At 40.8% G+C, this 26,646-nt stretch overlaps 1 protein-coding gene across 1 annotated transcript; it reads left to right on the forward strand.

Annotated features, from left to right (window-relative positions):
* Nucleotides 1-716: 716 nt before the first annotated feature.
* HAO1 (hydroxyacid oxidase 1) lies at nucleotides 717-15,851 on the forward strand. The gene is made up of 8 exons (XM_072139488.1): nucleotides 717-888; nucleotides 5,930-6,081; nucleotides 8,100-8,355; nucleotides 9,126-9,301; nucleotides 10,481-10,572; nucleotides 11,124-11,282; nucleotides 11,368-11,437; nucleotides 15,616-15,851. The coding sequence occupies exons 1-8, from the start codon at nucleotides 752-754 to the stop codon at nucleotides 15,681-15,683; spliced, it is 1,110 nt and encodes a 369-aa protein (XP_071995589.1). The 5' UTR covers nucleotides 717-751; the 3' UTR covers nucleotides 15,684-15,851.
* Nucleotides 15,852-26,646: the final 10,795 nt, after the last annotated feature.

Below are 26,646 nucleotides of genomic sequence, written 5' to 3' on the forward strand. Positions count from 1 at the left end.
ATACAAATAAAAATTAGGAAAATAGAGTGCAGAAATAAAGTAAAATATTTGATAAATGCCCCCCAATGCCTTTTTTTGCGCATTCCGTCACGTTTTGTCTCTGTTGTGTCTCCATTTTGTATCCGTTTTATCTCCCTGTCCACAAAAAAAAACCTGAAGGTTTAACATTGCTTTGAAAACATCACACATGGTTTCCCAGCCTCATCAGTGAAAAAAAACTTAAGGTTTCTAATTTTTTTTTTTTTGCTGACCCATAGATTGGGTTGGGTTTCACAATTTTTTCCACGGACAACAGATCAGTGAAAAAATAAACCAATGTTTATCCATAGAAATCAATGGCTTTGTGAGGCATCCGTGGAAATCACTGAACTACGGATATGAAAAACAGCGCCAATGTGGAAGACCGCTTATCCTCGATGGAACCTCCAATCTTGTTTCTCATCTTAGAGCCATGAACAGGTGCACAAACGCCTCGCCAGGACATAAAAGTCTCTACTTCTTGTCTAAAACAGCGAAAGCAGAAAAAGCCACAAAGACTACAATCTGCAAGTGATAGATGTCCCAATTGTATGTGAAGGAGAAAGTCCATCTTAAAAGCGATGTATCTGCAGAGCGGTGTTTATCCATTTACAGGGAGGGTTGTCATAGGTCATGTAAACATGTCACCGCAATGGTTATTTATTATCTCTCACCCCATACAGCAAGCGCCAAATAACCCGTAGCAGGGGCTCTGTGCACATAGTCACTGAAAATGTCCGCAAAACTAATTACCGTGGATGATTTTGAGCAGCATGCCAAGAATTTTCTGAAAAAATCAGTATTTGATTATTATCGATCAGGGGCAGAAGATCAACAAACCCTCGCTGACAATGTGGCCGCGTTTTCAAGGTGAGGAATAATATTTGACGATTTACCGTTTACTTGCTTTTTAAAGTCATAGTACTAACACAGTTTACCAAAATGTGGACTGTCACCCCCCTCCAGGGGTCATTATTTTGACAGCTTTTTGACCATTATGCACAATGTGCAGAGACTCTGCGGGTAAAAAGTAGAATAAGTGGAGAAATGCATCCAAAAGGTAGAACACAGGCAAAAATCAGGAAAGGGTCCAAATACAGAGGAAGTTAGTGTTGCCTTTAAGTGTCACAAGAATTTTTTTTTTCATCAAGAGTGTAAGGCAGTTTTTTTTTTTTAGACTTTTTCTACTGATATGACAGTTCTACTTCTCCCTATATCCCAAGCTTCTTCTAGGCATGTCATGTGGCCAGGGTGATGTAATCTAAGGTCTTTTACCTAGTTACATTTGCAACATCGACCCCTGTATGTATCTGATCAAATGGCAGTGTCATTGCAGCATCACAGCAGCCTTTATGGACTTCTACTCCTCCCTATTCTCCATCGAGGTAGCTGTAATTTCATGTGATCAGATGCATATATGGGGTAGATAAGGCAAATGTAACAGGACCTTAGATGACATCACCCTGGTCACATGACATGTAGTGTCCAATGATGTAACACAGTTTTCTCTCAACTGAGAAACTTGTAGATATGTCAACACTGATCCTTCAATCATTCAACTGAACTCATCATTTCTGTTCAGTTCAGTGATTTGTGGTTTGGTCCGGGATATATATGGGAGTGAAATTCTTGGAACGGACTAAATTGTGGGTAATGGGCTTAAGTTGATTTTACCAAGTTCAGAAGTTATCCGGATAGGATAAAAAGCACAGGGAGTAGAATTCTGGTCGGTGAGGGTCTGACTGCTGGGAACCCTATCAATCACGTGAATAGGACCCCAAGCATATCCATCAGGTTTTTAAGGCACTCCCATTCAAAGTCTTTGTGATTACTTAAATAGAGCAGAAGATTGCTCCACCCATTAGTGAAAATGGGCCTCCATTCACCAGATTGCTGGGGGTCCATTTCTAGTGAACTGGGGGTCCCATGTGGTACCCTTATGTCACATTAATGGGCCCTGTGGAGGATTTCCTGGTGGAAAGGGCAAATATACAGCTTTGATGAGATATTAAAATAAGGTGTCAAGGTTTTGTTAAAACAAAAAAACTGGAGACACCTACATTATTACTCCGAATCATGAAAACTCTTCATCCATGGTCATCACTATACAACAATCAAAACATTTGTAAATGGTCCAGTCTGTAATGATTATATTTGCAACTCTCTGTATTTGCATGGAAGGGCAGGCATGGCATTGATCAACTGAGACATAAAAGTCATCGTCTCTGGAGGGTTACGGCTTATTATGACATCCCAGTGCAATGTTTTCGGTGTTACATCGCGGCTCTTGTCTGTAGCAAGTGTGGGAGATAAGCTAAAATGTTAAAACATCATAAAAAAAGATACTAAAATGGGCCTCTCTATTTTATGGCCGCATAAAATCCAAAGAAGAAATCAATTAGTGGTAATTGTCATGTAATCCCATTGTAAACAGTGGGAAGAAACAATTTATCTTAGCAAGTGTAATTTAAGGAAGCATTCATCTAAACAACGACCTTTTAAATAATGTCTTTTTTTCGCAAAGTAGGACTATCCTTTAAAATTTAATGGCTTTTGTATAATTTTGATGTTTATCTCTTGGGGGTGATTGCTTTGCCAGATGCTACGTAGTAGTAGAGCAGGAAGTAGAGATACAGGCAGGATACAGTACAAAGACATCATACACACACATACAGCATACGCACATACAGTATATACTGCATGTTCACACACATACAGTAAATACACACATACATACAGTAGATACAGCACATGTACACACGTGGGGGAGATTCATCATGATTCCGACCACGCAATCAAGGCCTCTTGATGTATCCACTAGGCGGAATGGCAGCCGGGCAAAACTACACCAGGTCGGAAAAATCAGTCAACAAAAGTTGGTTTTCAAAAACACTTGGCCACTCTCCCAGCCGACGCGCCTCTCTTTACCACCTCTACACCAAGATTTGTAGTCACCAATTCTTTCATTGCGCAAGAATTTGCAATTACTTCAGTGGGGCAGAGATAGATCTCCCCATCGGTGTATACATACAGCATATATACACAAATATACAGCATATACACTGAATACACAGATATACACACCATGAACATACAAACAGCATATATGTACATATACACAAACCAAGATACATAGAAAGATACATGTAAATATATATACATATTTTACTTACCTCCTGCACCTCCATGTCGTTGCGTCAGGACCCGTCACATGACCTCACGTGACTTCAGAAGAGGAGGATTGAGGTGGGCTGCTCATCAGTGGTAGTTACGCCACTGAGCAGAACTGTTAAAAACCTGTACACCACAACTAGTAACACCGGCGATCAGTACTGGAACTCTTTAAATGTTGGTGGCAAAGTTGCCAGTGGCATTTCGAGTACTGAAGCTGTGCACTGGAATTCAGGGGAGTTCAGAGTTGGATTGGCATAGGTTGGGCCTACCAGAGGTGGCGCTCTTGAGGGCCCACCCTTCAACCATAAAATACCATTAAACAAATCATATAATTTAAGATGCCTCATCAGCAAGATGTACTAATCTACTGGATAATATTGAATTAATCCTATATGAAATTGATCATAATTAGAGATGAGCGAGTATACTCGTCCGAGCTTGATGCTCGTTCGAGTATTAAGGTACTCAAAACGGCTCGTTGCTCGGACGAGTATTTCCCCTGCTCGAGATCGGGCATTTAATTAAAAAAACACAGTGAAGAACAATGAAGAATAGAATAAAAACAGTGAACACAGTGAACACAGGATCATTTAAGTGAAAAAGACAGTGAAGAACACAGTGAAGAATAGATTACAGATGTTCGGCACATCTGCTTACTTGTCGGAAGATACGCGCGGAACGGCAGCAGGGAGACATCAAGCAGCAGGGAGACATCAGGCAGCAGGGAGACATCGGGCAGCGGGGAGACATCAAGCAGCAGGGAGACATCGGGCAGCACGGGGGAGACAGACATCGGGCAGCACGGGGGAGACAGACATCGGGCAGCACAGGGGAGACAGACATCGGGCAGCACGGGGGAGACAGACATCGGGCAGCACGGGGGAGACAGACATCGGGCAGCACGGGGGAGACAGACATCGGGCAGCACGGGGGAGACAGACATCGGGCAGCACGGGGGAGACAGACATCGGGCAGCACGGGGGACACAGACATCGGGCAGCACGGGGGACACAGACATCGGGCAGCACGGGGGAGACAGACATCGGGCAGCACGGGGGAGACAGACATCGGGCAGCACGGGGGAGACAGACATCGGGCAGCACGGGGGACACAGACATCGGGCAGCACGGGGGAGACAGACATCGGGCAGCACGGGGGAGACAGACATCGGGCAGCACGGGGGAGACAGACATCGGGCAGCACGGGGGACACAGACATCGGGCAGCACGGGGAGACTTCAGTGGAAGAAGAGGAGCGGATCCCGGGACAGCGTATCACCCCAACAAGTAAGCAGATGTGCAGAACATCTGTAATCTATTCTTCACTGTGTTTTTCACTGCGTTTTTCACTTAAATCATCCTGTGTTCACTGTTTTTATTCTATTCTTCACTGTCTTCACATCTGTTAACTTGTCGGGAGATAATATACGCACGGAACAGTGAAGAATAGATTGCAGATGTTTGCATACATCTGATCACTTATCAGAAGACATTCTTTTTCAATTAAATAACACATTTTATTCCTGAGCCATGGTCCCTTTGAAAAATGCTCGGGTCTCCCATTGACTTCAATGGGGCTCGTTATTCGAGACGAGCACTCGAGCATCTGGAAAAGTTCGTCTCGAATAACGAGCACCCGAGCATTTTAGTGCTCGCTCATCTCTAATCATAATATCAAATTATTACTTCACTCATTTCCAAATTAAGATCTTTGGGGGCCATTATAAAGTGTTAGAACCTGGGGCCCACCGGAGGATTCTCCGATGCTCTGGTGGGCCAGTCCGACACTGGGGGAGTTGCAATAGTGTAGACGCCCGCTCAAACATGTCCTGCCACCAGAAGAATCCTGTGGTGCTCAGAAATTTTGAGGTTTGTTCATAGATGAATGAATAAAATCCGGCACATCACCAAGTAATTTCTTCCATGAAAAAAATCTTTTATTTCAGATGCTTCTCACATCATCGGTTAAGAACACATATAAAGCGCTCAACGTGTTTCGGCAAAAGCCTTAGTCCTGATCTGGCATATGATATTACTACCACTGTATATAAAATAACTCACCCCTTCCACCTAGCCGGAGGGTCTTCACTCCCAATGACTTCATCTGGGCGTCCAGCAATTTCAATGCCACTGGCTACTTTGCCAGAAGCATTTAAGGCATAATGCCCAAAATCAGTGTCAGCACAGATTTCGGATGTTAACAGTGCGGGTAGTTTGGGCCGAACCCGCAGTTCGTATTGCTGAACACTAGTCATTTTCCATTTTGTTTTTTAAATAATAAGGTGTCATCCTGTATATCTCATACAACTTCTGAAATACTGGCAGAATACAATACACCAAAACAACTAGCATTTAGAATAGTTGCCAATAGTTCTTAATCTGTTGGTCTGACCCAGAATCGGTCATTCCTATGCTAGTTCACGATAGTCCCTGAATGCTCCGATTTTTACATTGACAAGTTGTACGCTCTAGTGTTCTTGTAATACCTGACCCTCTTCGGTAGTAATGTGACACAGCAATAATATCATATTTGTTCTGTAATTGGATTCAGTCTCAGAACTGCTTCTTGTCATTAACACAAAGATTAACGAATTGGCAAAAATAACTGCAATGGAAAAAAAGATCCTTTCACAACTGACTTGTCCTTAAAACAGGCGCTTAGTTTTAGAAAAATGTGAAAACAAACCCTAAACATGTGTTCGATGTCTAAAATTTGATTTACGTCTTATTGATGTCAGATGGAGGTTGTATCCTCATGTCCTAAGAGATGTTTCTACCACTGATATCTCCACAACCATACTAGGACAGAAGGTGAGCATGCCCATATGTGTAGGAGCAACAGCAATGCAGAGAATGGCTCATCCTGATGGAGAGACCGCAACTGTACGGGGTAAGTCTGTCCTCCTGGTATTGTCCTAAAGGTACTCTAGATAACACAAGGCCCAGACTACAGGACATCACAAGCATATCTCATTCATGAAGCATTGCCCATGCCAAGCCCATGCCAACACTTGAACATTCCATAAAATGTTTACTTTAAAGGACATCTAACACCAGGATGAAGGATTGTAAACCAAGTCCACTAACATGTAGGTGTGTGCCCCCTTTGGCAGGACCTGCTCTTCTTATAGCTTCTTATGCCCTTGTTTGTAAGATGAGCCTAAGGGGTTCCAGGCACCATTAACATCTATGGAGCTCGGACCCCCTAGGGCTCATCTGCATAATTTTAAAAGCCTTTTTTTTTTAAAAAAAAAAACAGGACATAAGAAGCTAAGCAGTTCCTGCCAGAGGGGGCATGCACCAGTATGCCAGTGTTCTTGGTTTACAATGCTTCATCCTGGTGGTAAAAGTGCTTTTAGGGCATATTTGCCCCCTCTATGAATAGCTGTTTAGCCTTCAAGCTCTTTGTAGTGACCACATACTGTAACTACAACCACAGCTCCCATTGAAGGGAATGATAAATTTGGCTGTAGTTACTTCTTTCAGCCACTGCTTCTGGCTCTAAGCGCATTACCAGCTTATAGCTGTAATTCATTGACAACCCCTTTAACTCCTTAAGGTCCCAGCTCATTTTCACCCGACATGATTTTTAAAATCTGCCATGTGTCACTATATGCAATTATAACTATAATATGCAGACATATATGTGATGTGTTGTACTTCACCTTAGTGGTATATTTTGGTTGAAATGTGTTGCAATTGTTTATGAAAACATGTAAAGTTTGCTATAAATTTTGAAAGATTAGCGATTTTCTGATTTCTATACTTATCATAAAGTTAGTGTGACCTCCCAAATAGGTCATTAACAAACATTAACCATATGTCCGCTTTATGTTTATGTAATTTTTAATATTATTTTATTTTATTGGTATGACAGTAGGCTTACAAATCAATCAGCAATTTTCTAGATTTTTTTTAAACAAAAATTTAAGATTCAATTATTTTAGAGGCCTATTTATATTAATAGGGGTTTTACAAGTTTTATTTCTTAGAAACACCCAGAAAAGTACCCCATTTTAAAATGAACCCCTCAAACTACTTAAAACAGCTCTTGTTAAGCTTGTTAACTGTTCATTAAACATGAAATGTTTAAGTCCTAAAATTTATATGTTTGCGCAGGATAAAATGAGAAAACACATCTCAGATTTTGTTGTACATGAGAAACTTTGATGAATCTGGTGCAGTATAAAAATGTCTAGTCTTACATGAGACATTTTTGTTAAATCTCCCCTAAGGTGTTCTCCTTACCCACTCATATGGCGGAAGAAGAACCTTTAGTTAAAGACAACCTGTCAGGACGATTTGGGACACTAAACCACCCAGAGGTCATTATGGACCAGTGGTTTAGTGTCCCAAATGGCCTTTACCAAGTCCCTATGAACGCGTTATTAAAATAAAAATGTTTATACTTACCTTGTCCAGGTGCTCCCCACTCCTGTGCCGTCACGTAGGGAAGTTGGCATACTACACCCCAGCTTCACTGCGCATGCGCTGTAGGGAAGCTGGCTGTACTGTTCCGGCTTCATTGAAGTACTATGTAGTTGTGGGGAGCACCAAAGATGGGTCTGACGCATGTCATTGGACTTCTAAGTATTAAGGTTTTTTTTTTTTCGTATAGCGCCCAATGAGGGACTTGGTAAAGGGCAATTTGGGACACTAAACCATCCATCCATGAGGACCTGTTGAGGTTTACTCTCCCAAATCGCCCTGACACTGTAAGTTAATGTGCCCCATTGAGATTCTTTTCTCATATCGGCACATAAGTGATATAGATAATCCATTACTATATGTATTTTCTCCTCTGCAGTTCTCCTCTGGGAGAAGTATATGCAAATAAGCTCTCTTACTTAATTTTTTGGAATGATTTTAACTTGCATCAATATTAAACTTAGTCCTTTGTTATAATAGCTTGTAGATCAGTTGGAACAGGAATGATGTTGAGCTCTTGGGCCACCTCATCCATTGAAGAGGTTGCTGAGGCAGCACCTGACTGTCTACGCTGGATGCAGTTGTACATCTACAAAGATCGCAACCTAACAAAGTCACTGGTGCGGAGGGCGGAACAATATGGATACAAAGCAATCTTCCTAACAGTGGACACTCCTTATCTAGGGAGGAGACTTGATGATGTGCGCAATAGGTTCCAGCTACCTCCTCATCTAAGGTATTAGAATACTTGGTTATTGCTTGTACCTGCTTTTCAACAGATTGTGACTGCAACTTCTGCTCGGCTTCATTCCACCCATGGACAAGCATGGTGCTTTATCCAAGATACATACGTTTTTCCTGTACAGCCTCTTTAAAGGGATTATTCACAAATGTTTATTGGTGGGCTATCCTCTGGACAGGCTATCAGTATGTGATTGGTGAGGGGCTGATGTCTCCCTAACATAACACAGTGCCATCACTGGGGACCTGAAGTCAAAAGGAGTCTTTAGTCAGGTATTGCACAAAGGTGCTCAGTCCGTCGATGCTGGATCATATGGTGGTCAAATTTCATGGACAGGACAATATGTGTGTGTGTGTGGAGGAGGGGACTCCAAGCATCATATTAATCGGTGGCGTAACTTGAAGGTGTTGGGCCAAAAATGCAAAATGTGGGCTAGACCCCCAAGTATAATGTATTGTTGTATATAGTATTAGTCTTCTCATATAAGAAAGATACACCATATGGGCCCCATATCTTCTTGGGCGCAGTTGTGACCGCACCCTCTGTTGGCCCACAATTTACTCCCCCTTATAGTAATGTATGATACCAAGAGTTCCTGGTTCCTCTTGCGTCTTGTTCCTGACACTCGTTCTTGCATGAAGTTTTGTAACTGTAGCCTAAAGCACTAAATATCAACTGCAAATGGTCTACAACTATTTCAACTTCTATTTCCCTTGTATCTATGTGTTACCTTTTTTGTCTGTCTGCATCTTTGACATGTAAAGGATGAAAAATTTTGAGACCGAAGACTTGGCATTTTCATCAAAACAAGGCTATGGAGATGACAGTGGTTTGGCGGTGTATGTATCCCAAGCTATTGATGCTTCTATCAAGTGGGAGGACATTGAGTGGCTTAAAGGATTGACATCTCTACCCATAGTAGCTAAAGGGATTCTTAGAGGTCAGTAAAACAGTCACAATATTCACAAAATTATTATATTCATTATTAGTGGATTCAATGGCAATCTGGAATGTAATGTTCCTGTAGGCATCCATGGCTCGGAATGACCCCTGGCAAGATTGTGCCTGACTCCATGGCCTGGAAGGCTCACCTACCCCAGATCACTTGTGTTGTTTTATTTGTTTGTGGACACAAAAGTTTCTACAAATTACTTTTGAGTTTAAGGGACTACAAAACCAATGGCCTAGGGAGGCCAACATCTGGGTCCACTACCATTTGGCATCATCATGGAACTGTGGTTTCCACAGTCAACGCCAACTGAATCAGATGTGCTGTAGTAATAGGCACCATATTGTCTATGGGCTCATTTTAGCAATGGAGGAGCCTCAATTGTATTATGAATTGTCACAATAAGTTACTATGATGATGTATTGTCCTGGCAATCAAATCCAGAGAGACACTGGGGCACATTTGCTAAAGGTCCACGGACCGCATTTCTGTCATGTTTCCCGACTATTTCCGTTTTGCGCCGCATTTAACAGGGGTTTTTGGTGCACACGATTGGATTTTGGCACCATTGCGACGACTTTCATGCGACACAAATCGGGGGGCGTGGCCATCAGGCAACCCGACTGATTCGGACTAAGCACGTGATATAATGCTTGCTGCACCAGATGTATTAAGAAGGTGCACCACAAATCATGAATCTAGCACTCCCTGCACTGGCACCAACAGAGTTCACCAACTTTTCTTGTGGTGAACTGTAACATAGGGCGTGTGACACAATTTGCATGTTAAATACAGTGCTTAGTTCGACTAAGCGCCAGAACGCCCCCCTAATTTGTGTGGCATGATGCCTAGTGCAACTGTGCCACAGAACAGTCGCGTGCGACACATTTGTGGTGCAGACACTTCTTAAATACCTGTGCACGCAGTTTACACCTAAAAGAACGTCCGACAGAAAACTGGCGCAAAGCCCTTAGTAAATGTGCACCATTGTTGGCCTATCACGAGAAAAGGAAACTCTTGGAGAAGCCATTCATAAGTGGCCCCAACATAATCTTTCAGTGCAGGGTATTGAGGCTTTGTCCCATTCAGGTGAACATGGCAAAGCTGCAATACCTTTCATTGTCAGTAGTAAATATCTCAGAAGTGGGGTCATTTTTTTTTTCTTTCCAGCGGATGATGCTAGAGAAGCTGTAAAGCGCGGAGTCAGTGGCATCCTGGTGTCCAACCACGGAGCACGTCAATTGGATGGAGTCCCAGCCACAGTAAGTGTGTGGATATTCTAAAACCTCTGCACGGATATGCCCTCCTTTTCTTTTCCTCATTGCTCAACATACCCCAAGATTTGTATTAAATGATTATGAGAATTTCCGCTTTTGGCTGTACTACACTGGGCGTTGTTAATGTGATTGTGTGTGGCCACTTAGTAGAAATGATCCAAATAGCAGCCTCAAGATCATTTTGCAATAATATAATTTGTATTCAGAAAAACTTTAGTCAATAACTTTGAAAATGTAATGGTGACTACACATGTAGAACCTTTTGCATCCAGATCTCCAAATGAGTTTAATATATATTAAACAAGGTTGATCACGACCTCCACTAGGTGGAGCTTACGAGCAGATTGCATACAGGTTAACAATTCTGTTCTCTCCAATGAGCTCCTGCTAACATGTATTTAGAATTTATTCAGTTCATAATTTTGGAACATTTTTATGAAATCTTTTTACCAGCTACAAGGACCCTGTATAATTTTCTTCATTAGATATCAGTTGGTTGTTGTACTTTAGTAATTTCTTTACTTTTTACCCTACAGATTGATGTTCTCCAGGACATTGTGAAAGCAGTGGATGGGAAGGCAGAAGTCTACCTTGATGGGGGAGTAAGGAAAGGAACAGATGTTCTGAAGGCTTTAGCATTGGGTGCCAAGGCAGTATTTGTAGGAAGACCTGTATTATGGGGCTTGGCCTATCAGGTATAGTAGCTGTATATAGACATATATAGTGTATTGAAATGATCAGCATATAAGATACAAGTGAGCTTTTCTTTTCTAACACAAGGGCGAAGACGGTGTGAAAGAGGTTCTTGGTATACTCAGAGAAGAATTTCATCTAGCAATGACTCTTTCAGGTATGGCAAAGTAATATTCACTGATTGAAATAAGTGAATTCAGCTTTATACTTAGCTTGACCTAAGGCTTAAAGGGGTTGTCTGGGATCAAATCACTTCTGGGCTCCATGTCACACAGTGCGATCTCAGGGCACTACATCATTTATTCTTTTTTTCCTCAGCCCTCCCTAACCTCTCAGCTATTAGTGTGGCCCGTTGTGCAGACATTGCAGGGATTATGTGATGATGGCAAAATACTAAAAAAAATCACTTGGTCATACATGGCTTAAATTGGCTGGGCATGAATTGGTTAATATAATTTACTTTTTGTAGGGTCCAGTTACTAGAGGAAATGTCTGGTTTGTGTATGGGTAACTAGGCTTTATTATGTACACATATACAGTATGTGTAATGTAAAATGGATATTGATGTTTCCAAATTCAATATAAATTATGTAAAATAAGTAAATAAAGAAACTTAAGAAACTGATGGAGCGATGTGTTGTAAATGACTCTTGGGGGTCTATCATTGGGTTTGACCATACATAGCTGCAGACAGTGTTAAGAATTTGTCCTAAAGATCTGTGTAACCATACCTATTTGTCTGTTGTTAGTAACATAAACAGCATTGAAATGGATTTATATCCCAGTATTGTAGCTGGACTTGCAGTAAAGGGGTAAACGTGTGTGTGAAATCTTTTTACTGAACACATCACAGCTTCTCTCCTTTATTCTGAGTAAGAGCTGTAGAAGGTTTCTGCTTAGATATTATAGCAGAGGGGAGGAGCAGTATAACTGCCGAAATTAAAGAACACAGCAAAGTGAGTCCAGCTACAATCCTGGAATATAAATGCATTTTTTTATATTCCTGCTACTATTAACAACACACATAAAGATATGGTTACACAAATCTACAGGGCCCCTACCTAATACAGTCTGCAGCTTTGTTTGGTCAAAACTGTTGAAAGGTTCCTACTAAGTGCATACTGCTTCATAGACCTGGCTGGAAGGACATGATATTCTGCGATAGTCTGCCTTAAAGAATGAGCCTGTACTGTACTAGTTAGACATGAGTCACAGTTTAAGAATTCTGAGCAAACTTCTTATGAAAATCTGTCCATTGTCAAGGGGGCGGAGCTAATCGGAAAAAGGGTCAGAACTTGATGATGTGATGAGATCATGGCATGTTTTTTGTTGGCAACTAAGATAAATAATAGTTGTTGTAAACTAAGACTGAACTAATCTAAAGTTGCAGCACATTTCCATCTTCCGGCACTTTTAGACACCATTAGGAAATCTGCTGATTTTCCGTGTGTTCCAAACAAATGTTTTGGCACGCCCCATCTCACTGTATACATTGTACAGAGGTATCATGGATACTGCCATGTATGCGCCAATGTGCATGATCGGCGATACTGTTGTGCAGACCTATACCAGCCATTCTTGCCTTCTCTATGCTAATAACCGGAACCTATATTATCTATATGTAAAACAACACAAGGGCCACCATAAAAATTCCTCCCCAGAGCTTCCTCCTAATTAGTTTGTGATGCATTCATGCAGCGATTAGGACTGGCATTCAGCATGTAATACCCCATAAAGCCACTTTGCTTGGCCAGTTAATTAAAAGAGGATTTAAAGTAGGTGTCAAGCTCCTCTGTCACATTTCAGGGAATGGTTTTACCCAAGACAAAAGTTTTCAGGTAATGACTGACATGTTACACAATTCCGACTTTAACCTATTTATTTACCGTTCTTAAGATTTAATCTCTTCATTGAAAGCAAGTTCTTTGTAGTTATTTTAATCTCTTCAAAGACAAGACAGCTACAAAACTAATAAAACTTTGATTTTTACTGTAATTTCTTGTGTTAAAGGGGACCTACACCATTTGGGGTTGGCTAAATACACAACGTTAGTGATAAGAATATGAAATATTCTAGAAACTGTCTACCTGCTAAACCGAACCCATAACCAAATCGTATTGATACTCCTCAACCAGTTAAATGGCAATTGAGACCTTTGGGGAGATTTATACTGAACTGGATGTATTTTCTCCTAAAAATATTTTTAAAAAATTGTAAATATTTGCATTCTTTAGCTTTTCCGGCTTCTATGCATATAGTGATGGTGGCAAACCCATGGCACTGAGGCTATCACCCCAGCATAGATTTCTCCAGACAGGACTTAAAGGACAGATTACTGGTGGTCGAGTGTCCTAATTGGGCTGCTTGTTCCGACCAGGAGATGGGGGACTGTTTTTTTGGCATCTTTAATAACAAAATATTTACTTTGTAAAACAGCTGGAGGCCCTCAGGCTGATGGCGCTCATGCACCTCTTGGCTTCTTTGGCTTTTAATTTTTGCACACCCCTGCTGCAAGCCTCCTCCTGCCACGGGAGGAGGAGATCCTGTGGTTGACTTCAGAGCCAGGGTGTGGAGAGAATGGTGCGTGTGCTCTCTCCTAGTTCCCGAGACAGGAGAAGGCTTGCTCAGGGGGCGTGCCTAAATTAAAAGGCGGCGAAGCCAAGAGGTGCTCGGGCGCAGTCAGCCTGAGTGCCTTCAGCACATTTACAAAGTTCATATTTAATTATTAAAGATGCCAGAAAACATGTCAAAAACAGTATCCCCCCATCTCCTAGATGGAACGAGCAGCCTAACCAGGACACTCTACCACCAGTAATCTGGTGGTAGATGTCCTTTAAGGCCTCCTCCTGAAGTCCCAGGTTGGAGCTCCAGCTGTGGGCTCTGCATTCAGAGGGACACTAGTAGGATCCTCTGATATTCTGAATTTCCCCTCCATACTTCAATCCTATTAGTAACCTCCAAATGCCAATACAATTGAAAGCTTTGACACAACAGGGAACAATAAATTGCTTCTTAAATTGCTGTGTTGGCACTTTTCACTAAATACATGGGTTTTGGTTGTTGTTTGGGCACTCGATCTCTTAAAGGTTCGCCATCACTGGTACATAGCAAGCTGAAGACTGCCATTCTATTCATGCACAGTAATACATTCACAGGAAGAAAGCAAAAGCCACAAAACGTAGCTTTTACTAAGAATAATTAAAAAGGTCGATTTAGGTTTTTGACTGGAATATTCTTACTACACCTGTGTCTGTCTTTCTGTCTCTCTGTTAATTTGTTCCTTGTTCTAAGCACTTACTCAGAGTAGGGACTGTAGATAAGTTGTCATCTGCGGCAAGTAGGCAGTGGTAGGCATTGTTCTCTCCTTTGACAGCAAAACTGGAAAAGGTATAAAAGAGAGATGGATGGCGCTCTTACACAGACATATCGTGTGTTTAACCAAAATACACTGCGCTGCAAGCAATGGGGTGCTTGGCACTAGGTCACCAAAAATTCACTAAAATATAAGAAAAAGAGGCTGGCACTGGTGTATAAGGTATTTCCAATTTTTTATTCTTTTCTTAAAACTGGAAAAGGACCTGGTCCAGAACGCAAAAATACCATCAATAACTGAAAAACTATTTACTGGATCCAACCACTTACATGCTGGCAACGCAGTGTGCCACCATTTAGGGGAGGATTGGCACTCCCAAATGACATCAAGGAGTCGCTAAAATGGCATCATGTGCATTTGACGCATTAATCAAAAATTTTCTGGCAGCATTTGAACAGTTAACACCCGCAATTGGGGGTGTAGCGGGTAAAGTAATAAAGTATGAATTAGTCAACAAATTACACTTCCTAGAACTGGTGTAGATATACATTTTTAGTAATTAAGTTACTTTACACTTTCTCTTTTTAAATACATATGGGGTAATTAATCATAAGCCGACGTATGATAGCCCACGCCAAGCATCCAGCGCAGCCCTGATACATCAAGAGACACCAACCTCTTGATGTATTCAACGGGGACCTGTGCATCCTTTATCTCTACATCAGGCCCTACCAGACCCACTTCCCGCTGGCCACACCCACCCCCACCGTCCCTGCCTGACCGCACCCACATCCTGGCCGGCCGCCCCCCCCCCCCCCCCCCCACTTTTCATGATCCTCCACCGGAAATGGCAAAGTAACATAAATGCTAGCAATAAGCCCTAATAAATACCCCCATAGATTATGTTTTGTACAACTATTGGAAAAGCAATGAAATCTAATCAGTTACAAGGTATTTTCATCCAAACCAGGGTTCTTGTGAGCTGTGGTTCTATTTACACAATTTTCCCTATTTTTCTCCAGGTTGCTGCAACGTGAAAGAAATAGACAGGTCTTTAGTTCGGAAAGATCAAATTCCTTCTAAAATATAGACTATAAAATGGAAGCCAGAGACTGGGTTTATGAAATACAAATGCAAAGCCAGTAGTGGCTGAAGACAGTGATGTAGAAGATGGCTCAAAAAGGCACAATTTGTTTGAGATGAGATATTTTATTTCTGTGTATTTTTACAAGACCAATAAAATTGATGCTATAATAAAGTGATACTATATATATTGCAGTTTGTTGGCGTTTATGTCTTTACATGAAAACAATGTTCTGGATTATTGTGTTCTGTACTGTTAAATGACTGAAGAGATTTACTGAGGTTGATTGACCAGAATTCTTGCACCAAAAGCATGGACAAAATTTGGAACAAAATTCTAGATTTATCATCCGGTATCAATGACTTTGACCCCACTTTCAGACCATCCTGTGTAAGTTTACATTATCTCAGTATCAAATATTTTTAGATACAGTTCACACCTTTGTTGGGGGTTTCATGTCATACTCTTTTGTTATGGTAAATAATACTGAATACTGATGGAAATTAATGCCTTTCTACTTAATTTCAGTTCCCCTAGACCTGCATGCACAGAAGGATCCCTTCCATCATGCTTCAAAAATAATGTGGAACTATTTTTTTTCGTTATGACTAACAGAAGGATAATAAAAGGACCTTCCATGCATGTAAGTCTAAGAAAGTTAAAGGGAACCTGTCATAAGCAATTTGCCTAATAAATCACTACCAGAACATTGTCAGGAAGCACAATATGTTCTAGTTTTTGTTTCTTTCATGGTCCAGTGTGGTGGAATCATTCAGAAAAATCAACTTTGAAGCGAGATGTAAATTAGTTGTATAAAGTGAAGGAGGAGGAGAGTTCAACACTGAAGTCAGGGTGGGGAGCTCTGAACACCTCCTCCTCTGGGATTGACTTCATGCATCAGACCCCAGGAGATCTGGTTAGTGATGTCATTGGATGCAGGGCCAGACATTACAGTAAAGGGGGCTTTCTGAGGAAGAGAGAGCTTGACTCCAGGTCACAATCTCTGCCTCCTTGACGTTAAACAATCAATTTACATCTCACTTCAAAGTTGGTTTTCTGGACTATGCCACCACACTGGACCATGAAAGGAACATCATCTAGAAGGTATTCAGCCACTGGACAACATACTGGTAGTGGTTTATTAGGTCAATTTCTGCTGACAGGTTCCCTTTAAAGGACATCTACGTCCTATTGGTTTAGTCATGGTAGATGTGTCCTAGAAAGAAGTTCCTGAGGAACAACTTCTTTTATTGTAACTGTATATGCTGCAATAGCAAAATTATAGAGTTATAAAAGTTATGCAATCACCCAGGGGCACTCAGGCTACGTGACCCGAGCGCCTCAGGGAGCCTTGTATAGGGTTACAGTAAAAGAAGTCCTGAGGAAAGATGTTCCTCAGTAACTTCTTACTAGGACGCATCTACTGTCAGTAAACTGTCCTTTAACAGATGGGCTTCCATTCACGTTCAGTATTTAACTTCTGTTATTCCCTTCCCTAAAAGAAGAGCAGCATGAAAACCTTCTAGCTCTGCCTAAATCTCTATCAATGTCTTCTGCAGGCGGCTATTGCTTGAAATAGAGGATCCATCTTATCAAATCAAACTAGCAGCCATGACAATAAGGCCAGCAACAGATAAACAGAGATTTGTACTGTGACCGGTAGAGTTGTGTCAGCCACCGGGAGTTATCATTAGGAGTCAGGTGCTTTTTCAACCCTCGCAGAGAATATTTTGCATCCAACACCTGCTATATTGCCTACTACTGAATCAACACAATGGAGGATTCAGAGCTGCCGCGTTTTTCACGCGCAAAAGTAGAGCATGTCAAGATTTAAACGCGCATTAGGCCCCTTTCACACTTGCGTTTTTCACGCGCGTTTTCTGTATGTGCTTTTGGCGCGCAGAACTTGCATTGCACTCTGACCCATTGTAACCAATGGGTCTTTTCAGATTAGCATTTTTTTTCACGCACACACGCACGGTTTTTTTAACGTGCGTTTAAATCTCGACATGCTCTACTTTTGCAAGTCACGCGCGTGAAAACGCACCATACAAGTATATGGAGATATATCAAAAACGCATTGCACTCTGAGACACTTGCAAGTGCAATGCGTTTTTCACGCATCAATTACAATAGAAAAGATAGAGCTCAGTCCTGAGTCCATTTCACGCGTGAAAAACGCATTGAAACTGCATTGAAATTGCATCAAAAACGCGCTTGAAAAACTGAGACACTGAACAAACTCTGACTGAAAACTGATTGCACTCTGATGCAAAATGTGCATTTTTCACTAACCAAACCCTGATCGCACCCTGATCAAACTCTGACATGATCTGCAACTCAAGTGTGGAAGGGGCCTCAGTGGCCCTGGTTTACCATGCTTCATTTTGATGGTAAATTTTCTTCAAATTGATAACTTTATTCTGTACAGGAATTCTGATATAAGATTACATGAAAGTTTTAATATTTGATTGCAAAGAATTTTTAAGGAAACAACAACATTTTTTTCGCAGAGCAGACTCAGGCTAAATAAGGTCCCCCTGTCTTCTTTTCCGTTTCCATCTTTCCATCTGCATCATGGATTAGCTCCCGTTAATATCCTAATGCATATGTATATGATATACGTCAACGTTCCATCTATAGTTATGCCTGGAATGTCACTGTGTGCCTGGAACACCATAACATGAGAGTTATTGCCATGCAGAAGACCCAGACTCTTCTATGTTCTGTAACCTCCTAATCCTAACATACCCACCTATATACTATGCCTAAATTGGTCATGTGCAAGTATCAAATATTTCCACACATAATACTACAAATGAGTCAGAGCCCTGAAGTCATTCATTACGGCAGAGCAGCTCCTCACTACATCTAGTGTTTCTTGTCTTGTAGAGGAGTCTGGAAATACTGAGGACATCATTTATGGCCTCCATAAAGATGCTTTTCAGCAGGTCCACAAACATTAATCAAGAACCTCAGGTGTTAGTTAGACTTTCTCCCAGGACTCTGGAGTTTATCTGTGGAACAAATACGAGGCTCACTCAAAAGTTCCAAGCTGTTACTTAAAAAGGAATTAAGAGACGAAAATCCTGGCTGTAAAAACACAGTCCAATCTGCACAAGATCTATCAAAGGAAAGTAATCTCCTTCAAGCGATGGGAGTGTTTAGCTTAATACTCTTGGTCAAGGTTGTCTGCTGGGTTTCACATGGAATGGGGGAGGTTTACATCTTCAACTTTACATCCTGAAACATAAATGCATGACTTTGAGTCCAGAAGATTTTGACGTTACATTACCTTTAATGTTTTTCTTTGTAAGTACTGTACAAATCGGAGACTTACGATCTCTTGGGTTCTCCTTAACTTGTCTAAGTCGTAATTCTCTGTATTCTCAACGTAAATACAACGAGAACATATTGAAACAGAATGGGATCATTGGATCATGTTATGTGATGCTTAGTCTAAACTCTAAGTTTTAATTTATTAAAGGGGTGTTCCCACTCTGGCAAATTGATGTTATTATTTGTATTATAAAAAGTTATACAATTTTTGAATATACTTTATATAACAATTCCTTGTGATTTTCTAGATCTCTGCTTGCTGTCATTCTATAGAAAGCTCCTATGCTTACTTCCAGTGGACAGAAATCTGACCTTGGTCACACAGGTGCACGGCTCGTTATATCACAGAGAGTAATCAGAGCCGTGTGATATAACGAGCCCTGCACCTGTGTGACCATGGTCAGATTTCTGTCCACTGGAAGTAAGCATAGGAGCTTTCTATAGAATGACAGCAAGCAGAGATCTAGAAAACCATGAGGAATTTATACAGAAAGTATATTGGAAAATTGTATAATTTTTTATAATACAAACAATAACAATAATTTGCTGAAATGGGAAAATCCCTTTAAGTATTAATCCTATGAAGTAGTAAGAGAAATAAAAAATAAATGTTTTTGGATATCCTTTTTCAAAAAACTTTTTAGTGCAAGTTTCCTTGTAATTTAAGGTTTTCTGTGCTCCACTGGATCAGCGGGTCCAGACAAAGGTCCATGTGTGTCTATTATTCTTTATTTTTTGCTCTAATTTCCTAAGGGTGTTAAAAATTTTGATAGGGAACAGCCCTGGGCTAGGTGATCCCACCACACATGGCGTTTTGAACCCGTTTTTGGTCTGTTTCTAAACAGTCCGTTAAAAAAACGCATGCGTTTTTGACAAGTTTTACCATCAAAGTGAATGGGGACGTGTCCTGTATAAAAAAAATTCCTATTTATTGAGTTACTTTTCTCCAGAAAATTATACATTAACATAACCCCTTTACAACAGTTTGTTAGGAATGAATCTTATAGGTTGAGTTATTATGCACATAAATAGGGTGGAAGTCTTTGTTGCATTTGGTGCCTTTTTATGCTCTTCTTTTCTACACTACCATTAATGAACTTCTTAAGATACCTGTTAAATCCCACAATATTGTTAAAGGGGTTGTTCTTTTGTGACTAGTTCACAGTCATGTTTTTCCCTGCTGCAGGCTTTGCTGGTGTTGCTTGAGCTATGGACGGTCAAACCTATCAGTTTTCAGGTCGGCATCCAGGAACTCCATATACACCCAATCCTGACTCCAGACAGGGCTGGCTACACAGGTCTTCTGCTACTTGTAATACTATTTTCTCACTTATGCTTATTGCTATGTACTCTGACCCATACTTTCTCATTGACTATGCTTTGCCTTATGATTCTGTACCTCGCTGCTTTTTTATGATTTGCCTCTCTACACTTGGGTCTGTCTGTTTGTCTCTTTGTTTGTCATCTATTCTCTGCACATACTCAAAGTAGGGGATGTTCAGTTGCCACCTGAGGTTTAGTGCAGGGCCTGGCCAGTAGGAAGAAGTAGAGGTTTTGGGTAAGATGAGGGCCGGTACCTCTTTCTTGTCTTGACAGACTGTATGGGCCCAGCATTTTTTTTACTGGCCTAAGTGGTAGAAATTAATAAAGAAGTTATACTGACTGTGTTCCTTACCCCTATAGCCTTTGGGTAAAGCTTGTGTTTCGCTATAGCAAATGTGGTCTGTTGATGTGGCCATCAAAGGTGATGTTGATGGGGTTATCACACTGTAACATAGCAAGTATACGTTTTTTATAATTTTTACATCACCGAGGGCTAATTAAAAAAAAAATCTATCCCAGACAACATTCCTAAGGGATGTACAATCTAGTGCGGGATATTGCAGGACACCTTCAGAGATCCTGTGGAGTCTGTTTCTAGAGCACAAACTACAATACCAAAAAGAGTTCCACTGTAAGGTATTTTTAGACATTTTTCACAATGCAGCTTTATAATAGCTTAATAATAACACAAAGGGGGACATGTATCACTATTTCTGCTAGTCAAATTGTCTCATTTTTTAGACTTATGTCACATTTGCGACTTTTTTGCGACTTTTTACTTTGTCGTTTTTCAAATACGCCTTGGTCTGCACCTTGTGCAGTGCCTTATGTATCTTTGTTTCCCAGATGTTCCATGCAAATTTTCACTTATATATCACTTTTTGGATTATTTTTGCAACTTTTCAGGCGCAAATCTGCACCTAGTCTAGGGCAGGTGCAAAGGAAGGATTTTTTTCATGGACCCTATTTTAACATGTAAATTGGAATTATTTCACATGCTTTAAATGTTTGATATTTTGCACAGTAACCTGTTTTTTGAAAATTCAGAAATCTTTGCATTTACATTTTTTTTTAAGGTTATTGGTTAATTCTAAGTGTGAGGTCACACTTCGAGTTTAATGCATGTGTTTAAAAAAGCACTGCAACAGCTTAGATTTGCCTAATTACACAGCTGCTAACACTTGCATTAACACATGCGTTAACATTGTGTTACCAAACACATGAGTTAACATGATGTTAACTCATGTGTTCACATCACGTTTACTATGCGTTTTGTAAATGTTAACAGTAATGTAATTAGGCAAATCATCTCTCCTCAGCTGTTGTAATAGGTTTCAAAACGCAACTTGTGACTGCAGTCTCATATGTCGTCATCTCCCTGGGCTGTGACTACAGTGCTTAAAAATGCAGGACACAGCTTCAAATCCTAAATTAACTGTCTCCTAAATTAACAAGCCTCACGTGGCTTGTGTCCTCTCCTGTATATATCCCCCTCACGTGGCTTGTGTCCTCTCCTGTATATAACCCCCTCACATGGCTTGTGTCCACTCCTGTATATAACCCCTCACATGGCTTGTCTCCTCTCCTGTATATAACCCCCTCACATGGCTTGTATCCTCTCCTGTATATAACCCCCTCGTGTGGCTTGTGTCCTCTCCTGTATATAACCCCCTTACGTGGCTTGTGTCCTCTCCTGTATATAACCCCCTCACATGGCTTGTGTCCTCTCCTGTATATAACCTCCTCACATGGCTTGTATCCTCTCCTGTATATAACCCCATCACGTGGCTTGTGTCCTCTCCTGTATATAACCCCCTCACGTGGCTTGTATCCATGTGGATTTGAGACATTTGCAACAAAAAGTCTCAAAAAGAAGCCACAATTTGCGCCTGCTAGGATAGAAAAAACTGAACATGTATCACAAGTAAAAAGACAGGATCCTACATAAGGTGCAAAAACTAGCGACCAAAAGTATCTACAATTCACCTCAGAGAGACCAAACTATGATACATGTGCCCCAAAGAGTTTGTATCTTGTTATATGTATGTGCTATAATACACTGCGGAGGTGGTATGTTCTTAAAACACATGTTGGTGTACAGGCTAGGTCTTTGTCACTGTATTCTCTGATTGATAACACACAGACACATATTTAGGCCAAATCCTGAACGTCATGCATAAACACTGCCTGGAAGTCAAATGTACAGACACATGGCAGGTTAACAGGATTATCTGGCATATATATACCAGAATAAACTTCTGCAACATGTCTAGGGCTCACATGCCAACATTGCAGTATAAAGGATACAAGGAATCTTTTAGCTATGTCCTTAACTCTTTAAAAAAAATTGCTATATTAAAATATTTGTTCTTAAAACATTCTAGAATTTGTATAGACATATTTAAATAAATCACATTACAAGTAAAAACAGAATCGAATAAGATGCTTTACAGATATAATTTTCCTGTTTCCTAGTGATATGTTATTTCTAAGGAATTTTTATGAAAATCAGGGGCGAAACATGAGGGGGTGCAGAGGGTGCGGTCGCAACCGGGCCCAAGAGGCTTTGGAGGTCCATCAGGTTTCCCTTTCCCATATGAAATGATTAGTACTATAAACCATACATTATAGTCGGGACCCTGGCACAAACTGTGCACTGGGGCCCACTAGCTTCAAGTTACGTCACTGATGAAAATTTATTTTCTTAGTGCACAAGAGGCGGGAACAAATTTTTTGGTGTAATGGTTTTCCTCTGTCTACACTGTGCAGCACCCTTCCCTGTACACTAGGATTATGTCCTTTGCGTGAATAAGTTTAGTAATGAAGAAAATGGGAGCACTGCCAGGACTTTGATTTTGTATTCATGAATACTATCATAAGGTTTTGGCAGGGCAATTGTTCATGGAGAATTGTTCATGGAGATCACATGACCCTCACTCTGGAATGTCTGACTGATGAGGTAAAAGACATGAGGCTTCACTTTACATATGGAGAAAGCGGAGCAGAACTTTTTACAGATGGTATATTGGTAAATTATCTAATATCCTGCACCCAACGCTACATTACAACATAAAGGTAAAGTGGCCAAGCCCTTTAAGCCAATTGGAAAACATAAGGGAAATGTGTGGGTAAAATAATTAACAGTATAAAAGTTGTAAAGAAAGGGAGTAGAATCCAACTGACAAGAGTGGAATTGGATTAAAGGAAACCTGTCATTGGGTTTTCACCATTTAACCTAATAACAGGTTTCCACTGTTGTCTTCATACTGGGGCACATTTACTTACCTGTCCGAGTTACGATCCCCGATCCGGAATATCTGCCGGAATGCACATCTGCCGCCATCCACTTAGATCCTGCACCCGAAAAGATTCAAATTTGATTTGGTAACTGAAAATGGCAGATACATATGAAATCTGCGAACCAAAAAGAAATTCAGTCATCTCTAGTTTTGGTACTGGACAAACAAAAAAAAAGCAATGATTAAGAAGATGGAAGTGAATGAGGCATAGGAAACAGAAAGTTCTTAAGAAAATAGAAAGTAATAAGAAAAGTGGAGGATTAAAGGTTAACTAGACTGCTAGACCCTATTTCTTTTATATCTTATTTAAAGAAGTAATTTTTATACTATGGTTCCCAGGGGGTATAAAACTAAGAAAAAAGTAATATCTCAGAAATGGTTACTGATCCGGTGCAGGCCATCACAGTTTGTATACAGAGGCTCAGTGTTGATGTCACTTTGATAAATGCACCTGCTACAACCTAAGGCTCCATGCTCACAACCGCATGGGGGCTGCACACCAGCGGCTGCACCAGGATCATGCTTCTGGCATGACTTCACTGATGAGCCTCTGTATAATGATAGAGACCAGTGATGATAAGAGGGGCCATACTAAACCAGAGAGAGGAAATAAGGTAAGTATAGGTATTTTATTATTTTTATATCACCTGGTGCTCATAACATAAAAATGACCTGAGCTGGACAACCCTTCATTATCATTCTCTCATGCTTATCTCCTCATCCTCATAGACTGTAAGCTCTTGTGTTACCCCCTTCCACCTCATAGACCATAAGCTCTTGTGTCACGCCCACATCCTCATAGACTGTAAGCTCTTGTGTCACGCCCACATCCTCATAGACTGTAAGCTCTTGTGTCACCCCTCATCCTCATAGACTGTAAGTTCTTGTGTCACCCCCTCATCCTCATAGACTGTAAGCTCTTGTGTCTCCCCCTCATAGACTGTAAGCTCTTGTGTCACCCCCTTCATCCTCATAGACTGTAATCTCTTGTGTCACCCCTTCATCCTCATAGACTGTAAGATCTTGTGTCACCCCCTTCTTCCTCACAGACTGTAAGCTCTTGTGTCACCCCCTCATCCTCATAGACTGTAAGCTCTTGTGTCACCCCCTCATCCTCATAGACTGTAAGCTCTTGTGTCATCCCTTCATCCTCATAGACTGTAAGCTCTTGTGTCACCCCTCATCCTCATAGACTGTAAGCTCTTGTGTCATCCCTTCATCCTCATAGACTGTAAGCTCTTGTGTCACCCCTCATCCTCATAGACTGTAAGCTCTTGTGTCACCCCTTCATCCTCATAGACTGTAAGATCTTGTGTCACCCCTCATCCTCATAGACTGTAAGCTCTTGTGTCATCCCTTCATCCTCATAGACTGTAAGCTCTTGTGTCACCCCCTTCATCCTCATAGACTGTAAGATCTTGTGTCACCCCTCATCCTCATAGACTGTAAGCTCTTGTGTCATCCCTTCATCCTCATAGACTGTAAGCTCTTGTGTCACCCCCTCATCCTCATAGACTGTAAGCTCATGTGTCACCCCCTCATCCTCATAGACTGTAAGCTCTAGTGTCACCCCCTCGTCCTCATATACTGTAAGCTCTTGTGAGCAGGGCCCTCACTCCTATTGGTTCATATGACTGTTTGCACTCTGTAATGTTATATTATATTTGTATATGTTCCCTATGGTTAGTAAAGTGCTGCAGAATATGATGGTGCTATACAAATATAATTATGATAATTATTATTATGCATCATCTGTTTACTCATGTAAATGTTCACACTATGGTTTGCAATTACAAGACTCCAGTACAAATTACGGTATGTGTAGAAAAGGGGAATGTTATGAATTAGTGTCGGTCCCTCTTTCTAAGGACCCCCTAGTATCTGTTATTATATATCATTGGCAACATCGATTTTTTTTTAAAGAATTGGTCCCTTCCCATTGTATACATCTGACACCAAATCAAGGTTCTCAATATATGTTGGATTTGGTCTTGGTTGGATTTTTTTTTTATTGAGGAATCAAAATTGCATAATATATAATACACGCCATTATTTAAACATCTTCATAAGATCTTGTATTCATAAGATTATATTTTAATATAAAAAAAATTATTAATTCTCTTTTGTCATTATACATACATCATTTTACATCAATATTCATCCAAATTCAATATATCTATTCTTACATTCCCTACATCCCTCACCCCCCGGACCTGGACTGAGAGAGAAAAAAAACACACTGACTCATGTCAAAGGAGCCACATTTTCTGAAATAAATTAATGTTATCTAGGTCTGTATACCATCTTTTTTCATAATTCATAATGTATATCCATTCTACATAGCTAAGGGCCATTTCAAATACCCATGTTTTAATTATCAACAAGCTAGCAATCAGGGTCGGTTTCAGGTTTCAGTAGGCCCCTAGTCAATGGAGCATCAGTAGGCCCCTAGTCAATGGAGCATCAGTAGGCCCCTAGTCAATGGAGCATCAGTAGGCCCCTAGTCAATGGAGCATCAGTAGGCCCCTTTGCAGTGACAGAATTAAAAATTTTAAAACAGTTTCCTGTTCCCCCTCATGGTTATTTTATATAAGCCCCCCTCACACTCCATGGATTCATTAGATATAGTTCCCCACACCCCCATGGATTTCTTATGTCCAGCCTTATGTGGACCCCCCCAGCAGCTCTGGGCCCCGGCACTTCCCTGGGTATGCCCAGTGCTGGTGCAGGTCCTGCTAGCAATTTAAATATATAATAATTAAAATATTGGGGCAGTTTATTAAGCTGTCTAAAAGTCATAAGATTTCTAGTTGCTCATGGCAGCCAATCACAGCTCCTCTTTAAAATATTCATGAGCATTGGTAAAATTAATATTCTGACTTTCAGATAGCTTGATAAATCTGCCCCATTATTGTTTTCCGCTGATGTTCCGGCCAGCCCGATTGCACTACCGAGATTCAAGCTTATTTGTATCTTAGTCAATCTATTCAATTCCCCAAAAATTTCTC

This window comes from Engystomops pustulosus, chromosome 3 (assembly GCF_040894005.1).
Source record: "Engystomops pustulosus chromosome 3, aEngPut4.maternal, whole genome shotgun sequence".
NCBI lineage: Eukaryota > Metazoa > Chordata > Amphibia > Anura > Leptodactylidae > Engystomops > Engystomops pustulosus.